Raw genomic sequence first — 8,408 nt, forward strand, 5'->3', positions numbered from 1 at the left:
TTAGATTAGATATTAGGAGGCGCTACTTCACAGTCAGGGCGGCTAGGGCCTGGAACCGGCTTCCAGGGGAAGTGGTGCAGGCTCCAAGCCTGGGGATTTTTAAAAGGAAGTTAAATGAGCACCTTGCCAGGGTCATCTGACCCCGGTGCTCTTTCCTGCCAAGGCAGGGGGTTGGACTAGATGATCTACCTAGGTCCCTTCCGACTCTAGCTACTATGAAACTATGAAACCTTGTTTCTTACCCACATTAGGTGAATTAGACCCAGCTGCCATAGAAACCAAATATTATGTATTTTAGGGAAATGAGAGTCAGGAATAAGCATAACTGAGGGTCACTAGAAGTTGAATATAAAGGGTCCAGTTTCTAATGTAGTTAGATGCCTAGTGGGATTTTAAGAAGTGCTTTATTGGGGCACTACACTAGTCTATATTGGTTTCTGTTGTCCGTGACCCGATAACTTAATATTTTAGAATTGGAAGCTTAACAATCGCCTTCTGTGAATAGGCGACTGGTAGGGGGTACACGGGGGTGCATATGCCCCCCCGACAGCTGACACTGATGCTGTTGGTAGGGCTGGTGTCCCCCTGACAGGGTCGGTGGCTTCTGTGGGTGACCCCCCAGATTCAGGAGGCACCAGTCACTCATGCTTTTGTGAGTAATATATTCAATATAAAAAGATATGCACAAATCTCTGCAGTGGTGCTAGTGATAGGTTACAATTTGTCCTGGCTGCATTACAATCCAAGAAATTGGTGAATACAAAGAAGGGCTTATAGGAAATTCAGTAGCTATTTGTGAAGAGACAAACCCCAATTGATTTTTGAATGTTAACTGAAGTTACTAATTAGTTTAAGGCATCTTGTGTTGAGAGGACAAACACATGTGCTACAGGGATTTTCTTTGGGTTGTAAGACCCCATACAAGAATCACAAGGTTCTGGGGTTTTTAATAGAAGCATTTACCAGAACCTCAGTGGTGGAGTTCCATTTGTGTTCCTAAATAATGACTTCTTACAGTTTTATAATTAGTTTAGCCTCCAACATAGTTTTGGTCAATGCAATAGTACAGTGGCCATCAACGTTTTCAGGTTAAATGATGGAATGACCTAGGGTGGATCAGAGTTGGGAGGGTACACAGATGTTAGAAATTGGCCTCTGCCACTTCTCCCTGTGGTAGCATGGGAAGAGTTCCTGTTGTTGCCCATCTCCCAATCTCCTTGGGCTGGATCCAGCCTGCAAACTGTAGGCTGCTGACCATAAATATATTGGTTCATATTTGGAGAGCTTGTGCTGCCACAGTTTACTATGCAATACCTTGTGCTATATGGGACCAGAAAATATATATGAGGGGGACAGTAACTAGGAGGGTTTAGACTGTTGTATATCAAAAAGACATATTATGGGGAAAGATATTGTAAAAAGGTTGACATGCATACAGTCATTTGTTCCTTTATGATATATAGCAAACTTGGATGATCATTTCAATTTTTCACTCCATTTTGTATCACTAAAGCAGGAGTCTAGATATGATCAGCAGGAGAAATCTGGCTTTATATGAAATAATACTTTACCTTATACGGCATTTAGAATGGACTAAATCCCTGTACAATGAATCAGTACATCCGTTTTATTTTCTTTGGACAATGATTTGGGAAACCTCTATCCTGGGCACTTAATCTGCGATGGAATGTAAAAACTCCTTTTTAGCTTTGCATTTAGCTGGCTATACTGTATATCCATTGACTATACAGGGCTGACTGTACTAGTATGTTAATCACAGAAGCAAGGGAGTTGACATTACAAAGTTTACACTCAGCTTGCTGTAGGAATTAGTGGGTGTTCAGGCGTTTAAATTCTAAATTGCTTAAAGCTATGGGTATTTGAAAGTTTAGGGTCACTGGTAGGAGTTAAGCATAAGCCAGCAAGGATGTTAGCCAAGAAATGCATGAGTTGATGGGTTGAGCAGTGCTGAACCAGGAACTACAGGAGCAGCCACACAGAGAAACAAGTCTTAGACTAAGCTCCTCTGAGTGTTTGTTTACGTAGCCTTAAGTGCTAAAAGACCACTGTAACCAGGTGCTCTGGCCATCTGCATAACACAGACTATAGGACTACACTTCATTGATTCCTGCTTTAGAAAAGCTCCTTGTCTTGATTTTAAATACTTCCAGGGATTGGGAATCCAAAAAAACACAGTTAGTGAAATGTTCAAATTCAGTCCAATTTCACTTCAAAAGTCTGCACTGTTATCTCAAGTCTAAATCTGTCTAGCTTCCATCTTCAGCCACTGAAACCTGTTACACCTTTGGTTGCTAGATTGAAGAGCTCTCTACTGTCATACTTCTGTTCCATATATCACTACTTACAGATTGAAATCAGGTCACCATTAACCTCCCGCTCTGTTGGGTAACCTGAGTCTTGGGTATTTTTCCAACTTTGAATCACTCTTGCAATCCTTCTTTCAATACTTGCCAGTTTTTCATCATTTTGAAATATGAATACCAGAACAGTACTCAGAGTTCCAAGGAAAAGCATATTCAGCAATTTTTATTGCTATAGATTAGATGGAATTTGAAAATGTGATTTGTGATTATTTCAACTTGATGTACATTACTTTCAACTGAGTATCTGTAACAATAGTCAATGGAGTATTGTTAAAAGTAAAATGCAGAAAAGGGGGTTACCTTGGATAGCGCTCGTAGAGCTTATATTGGGGTTAACTGTAAAGCCATCTGCTCTTAAGGGGCATTTTCAGACAAAATGTAATTTATCATTCTGTTACATAATCAGAGGTGGAGATTGGAGAAACACTGATTGTGATATCCTGCAAGTCACATGGTTGTGGGGACAGAGCTAGGAGCATGACCACTATCTGAATTAGAAATATCTCGCTCATTCCCACTCTTAATGCTTAATAATTAGGGCCAGACCTTGAGGCAGGTGTATGAAGTTCTTTCTTCCCAACTCTCCATTTTTGTTTGTACCCTTTAGACTGCTACAGTTATAGCAGGAGGAAATAAGTCTTTTGGATTGGGGACCTTCATAAGTAAGTTTACTGAATTTGCAGTTTCATGGAAAACGTGGAATCTGGGATGGCGAAATCAATTTTAAAAACTAATAAAATGCTCACTCCCCAGTGGTAACCAGCTTTCCTTGCTGCTGCTGAAGTTCAGCCTCACAGCCCACCGGGGGGGTGGAAAGGCAGAAAAGGGCTACCTAGCAGGGCATCACGAAGGGCATCAGACAAGATGGCAGCTACCCTGTCATCCCTCCTCCTCCTCCTGGGGCCTCTCGGCCAATCGGTGTTGAGGGGCAAGGCCACCAGAGCACACCCAAGAAACATCCACAGAATTTACTATTTGTGCCACAACTAACCTGTGAAAGTTTGTTTAGTTTCTACATGATTTAAGTAAACTCCTATTCATAATATGTTTGAGGTAACCGTCAGATAGAAACAAAAGAATGAATATAAATCTTCTGTAGTTTACCTGCAGAAATTCATGAAGATCTCCTACTTGCAGATCTTTATTGAGGAGATAGCTTTGTTCGTTCTCCTGGCCTTGTTTGAGCTCTTCTATCTTGCTTGCACGACATGCCAGCTGTTTCATGATTAGGTCTTTAGCTTGTCGGACACATTCTGGAACACAGAGTGAACGATTTTTATCTAATAACCCCAAAGGCATGTCTACTGCTTCAGTTATTTTACAACTTGAGCTCTTGGAAATCCATTATTTGAGAAAATAACAGTTTCCATTTCTAGTTTTAATGTGCACATGAGTGGGAAGCCCGTAGTTCAAGCAATTTCCTTGAGAAATGAAAAACGATGTTGCAATTTCATGGGGGTAGCACTGTTTGACTGATAAGACCATCAGGCTTGGTGTCTGGACTTCTGTGTTCTGTTCCTAGTTGGGTGACTAACTTGCTGAATGGGATTCACCAAGTCTCTTAGGTGAAAGTGTCAGCTAATTTGTTGTTGTAAGGGAGCCTGGTTTTCAGGGGTGCTGAATGCTGACTCCAAATGACTTTTCCCCTGAAGAGCTACCAGTCTGCTTGATTTGTATGGTAGAGAAGTTGCATCTGTGCCTAGAGTATTTTGGGGGGAAAATAAGCACCCTATCCCTATTTCTCAATTTTTTTTTTTGCAGGGGAAATACTATATGATCAACTTTTTCTTCTACATACTTCAGTAACTTGTAACTTCCACTTGTGCAACTAACAGTGAATTAAAAATAATAATGAATGCAGCTGGCATCTAGTTACAGCCATATCAAGTTGTTTCAGTAATGAAAAACTCTCTTGTTGTGAAGAGATGCACAACAGTGCAATACACAAACAGCGTGCACATTTCTCAAACTCAGAGTTAATTGTGTTTGTCAGCAGGCTGACTGGCTACTTTGAAAATGCACTGAAACTGTAGGAAAATCTTCAATAAAATTCTAGGTCAGTGTTTGGGGTTTTTTTTTTTTTTCTATAACAAGTTTACAAATGACCTTGGAAGAGTTAAACATACTCTTAAAACATGTTTTAGATATAACTTTTGAATTGAATGCAGACAGAGACATATTTCTAAGGAAAAAACAATGATGTAAAAGAATAATGTAAGATTGAATAATGTTTAAAAAAATGAGGTGGCTTGGGTGCTAAGGTGCACAGTTGATCGCTCAGAGGTCACAAGTTTGCAGCCACAGCAGAAGTATTCATGGCACAGCCCTGTCGGATCCTAAAGAATCTGTGAATTCTGCTAAATCCTTGTTACAAGGACACAAAAAAGGAAAGGAAGGATGCATATAGATGCATGCATTTTAGGTAGTGGTTTTTTTTTTTTTCCAGTTTAAGGTGTAGCACTTTTAAGCAGTGGCTCAAGGGACTGACATAATAAATGAGTTGATTAATTGGGGCTATATTGCTTGCATGCAGTAAGTTTGACTTCTTTCAAGACACAAGGCTGAACAAGTGCAAACCTATACAGGTTTTACTTCACATGAGTAAAAAGTATCTAGCTGGTCTAAAACAAAGTCCTTCTAATATCTCTCTACCTTGAAACAGAAACATCTGAGACAAAAAGTAATAAACATAGCTAAAGCTTAAAAATTATAAACTTGTGAATATTCACAATGGCTACGAGGTAACCATGTATGCTTAAAGAATGCACAGGGTGCTTGTTAAACCCTTGATTAAACTATTAGTTCATAAGACTAGTCAACATTTTTACAGAGGACATAACCTGCAGAATGGGAATTGCTGACCTGAGACCTAATACAGTTTAAAATTCTAACCTAGTGGAGTCTGAATTGCTCTCCAACGAGAACATTTACTTTCAGATAACTCCGTTCTTGAAGCTCTGACACTGACAGCATGCCAATAGAATGGCTAAAGCAGCACTTGTCCTAAGAAAACCAATATGATGCAAGAATCAACCTTTTTGTGCTTGCACAATGAGTTCTTGCCCAAGAGCACTTTTTAAAGAAACAAAAATTGACTGCAAGGATTTATAGCCAAATATGGTTTTCTATGCTGCTTTACTCTATGGGTGGGGCAAGTGGATTTTTCCCTATTTGGTTAACCAAATGTTCTGCATAAATAAAAATACACATTACTTTACATACTTTAATATCTACCCGAGAAACTGATTACAGCGCTGTATACTGTTCTCAAGCAAGTAACTTCAAACCCTAGTGAATTTTAGTATTGAATATATTTTGAGCTCTATTGTAAATATTGAGAGTTGTGAATCCACGTATTGCTCTGAATACTTTGTACTTCAAAATAATATCCTGTAGTTGATGAGAAACAAACATTTCACACATCACTAATGTTTTGAACATTTACTATGATTTTACACAAAGGCATTAACTCCTCCAATACTATGAATAAGATCCTGATTCAATACCCATCAAAGCCAATGGAAACCTTCCAATTGACCTCAATGAGCAATTGAGTCAGGCCTCAAATGTGATGAGGTACTTTAAGCCACAGATTTACTGCTTAACAATAACATGGGAAGGTGTGGAAGATAAAAACAAAAAGATCAAAGACTATTTTAAAAATTTCCTAAAAGAAAATCAAGCTAAAAGCCCTGTTCAGTTTCGGAGCCGGAGAGAAATGAACTAAAGGCTTCTTTTAAAAGAGGTTGAGGAGAAGTTATTGTGTTAATTTCTTGCATACAACATACTCTCCTCTTGAAAAACAAAAACAAACAAAAAACCCCAAAAAACCACCTGCTAGAAACTGTGGTGCATATTGTTTTCAAGAAATATGGTAAGACCAGTTTCTGCCATTATTGGCAAAATTAAAAGCAAAATCTGCATGCAACTGGCAGGGAGAAAAGAACAGTGAATAGGCTCTATTCCTGAACTACCATTTCTCAATTACTACAGGGAGAGATTTCTGCCCCCCCCTTCTTTCAGCCTTTCAAAAACAAGGTGTGTATCATATTCCCAGGGGGGTTGGGTGCAAGAAAATACAGGTTTTTGTTTCTGTTTATTTTGAGCTATTATGCAATTACCTCTATATACACTATTCAAATCAGGACAAATACTATTTAAAAACAAATTAAAAAATGTTATAGTAGATGTTTGGGTGTTTTTTTTTATTTTGTTTTTAGTATATGGTTTGTTTTTTATCCATAATTTGTTAAAATGATCTTCTGAAAGGTTTTGCATATGTGGCCCTAGACAGCTGACAAAAACTTGTTAAGTGGCTCACCAACTAAAATAACTGCCCACCCCTGAGTTAAGCTAAAATAGAAAGCCTCACAAATACTTGGTGAGGGAGATGTGGTGACTTCTTTAAACTATAATCTCCCCATTTTTACAAGTCACAAACCCAGAACAAGAGCTAGGAGACTTTGAGCCAGAGTTTTCTGTTCTAACGACCAGCTCATCTACTTTTCTAAGAACACTATTTCTAGTTTTATTCTCTAGCACAGTTTTAGTTCAGTAATACTTCACACCTTGCTAATGTTTTGTTTGACAAAAATGAGACAATTAATAAATCAAAGCATCAGTTAATGCATTTTAAAGATGAAAGTCAGGGGATACTCACCATTCTTGTAATGTGTTACTTGTTCCCAAAAAGCTTTGTGCAACTCTGCTAAAAGATCTTCCTTCTGTCTAACAGAGAGGCTGCTTTTTATGGTTAAATGGTCCAATATGTTTGACATGGCATTAAATCTACATTTACTTTCTTCTTCTATACGTGATTTTACAGAATCAACCATTTTTACCATTAGCTCCCAGTTGAATAATCTTTCTGGAATGTCCTGAGAACAAAATTAATTCATACATAGAAATTAGTTTCAGGACTTTTCCTGCAGTCCTAAAATATACTTAACCTTTTATTTATCTATTCAATAATGACAAATGAAATGGACAAGTCTAGACAGCCTAGTCAGAATAGTGTAGATCTTCAACAGTATTTTGAGTACAGCTAGATGACTAAATGTGCCTGGGAATCTAGGCTTGTGCTCCTAGTAATCCATTGATTTGACTGTGTGCTTTGCTTTCGTGAATTGACTAAAACTATTTATACTTTTCATCAAGTGCTTTGGAGCTCCTCAAGGAAAGAAATTAAATCTTATATTGATGAGAAAGTTTGCATCACATTTTAATGATCAGCATAGCTTGATGCTGAAGGGGTAAGAAGATCAACTAGCTGGAAGAAAAGGATAAGACCCTATTGAATTTTTCCCATTTAATAAACTGCAATAATTTAGGAATGAGCACTGCTAAAATATTGGTAAAGGCAAAAATTAGTGTAGCTTGCTAAATGTATTTATAGGAAAAATAACTGCATGTGGATGGGCAGCTTCTATTCCACTATGGCATGGGGATCCAAAATTCTCTGTCATTCATGGAATGTAATTTCTTGGCTGGTGGTACTTAAATAGTGGCTTTACCCTAGGGACACCTTCAGTAACTACCATAACTAATGGACATACATGGACAATAGTCAGTCTCCTAAGACGCAGATGAGCCATGATAAAAACTCTAAATAGGAGACCTTGTAAACATGTTGGATTGCTCCAAATATGTGAGATAATCCATTTAGAATGACCACTTCATGTTGAAGTAGGCACAACAGGAGGCAGTCTAGATATGGAAGGAAACACGGTAAACAATGCAGACCAACCACAAAATGCTTTATTCTTCTGTATGTGTCATGTGTTTTACTTAAGTACAATGCTACACAATTGCTATAAGCTAATAAGTACTGTAACATTATTTCACAGGGAATTACAAAGATTTCATAGATTTCAGAGACATTAGGGCTAGAAAGGACCTCGGAAGATCATCGAGTCCAGCCCCCCACCTGAAGGGCAGGAAGTCAGCTGGGGTCATAGGATTCCAGCAAGATAAGCATCCAATTTACTCTTGAAGGTGTTCAATGTAGGTGCTTGAACCACCTCC

At 38.4% G+C, this 8,408-nt stretch overlaps 1 protein-coding gene across 1 annotated transcript in view; it reads right to left on the bottom strand.

The window, feature by feature from the left end:
• EVC (EvC ciliary complex subunit 1) overlaps positions 1-8,408 on the bottom strand; it is a 114,251-nt gene that overhangs the window by 70,722 nt on the left and 35,121 nt on the right. Inside the window, exons 9-10 of the mRNA XM_019553029.1 lie at positions 7,045-7,261; positions 3,489-3,637 (exon numbers count right to left, since the gene is read on the bottom strand). Coding sequence (XP_019408574.1) covers positions 3,489-3,637; positions 7,045-7,261 — 366 coding nt within the window. The remainder of the gene's footprint in view (positions 1-3,488; positions 3,638-7,044; positions 7,262-8,408) is intronic.

This window comes from Crocodylus porosus, unplaced genomic scaffold (assembly GCF_001723895.1).
Source record: "Crocodylus porosus isolate Cpor-Errol unplaced genomic scaffold, CroPor_comp1, whole genome shotgun sequence".
In the NCBI taxonomy this organism is placed as follows: Eukaryota; Metazoa; Chordata; order Crocodylia; family Crocodylidae; genus Crocodylus; species Crocodylus porosus.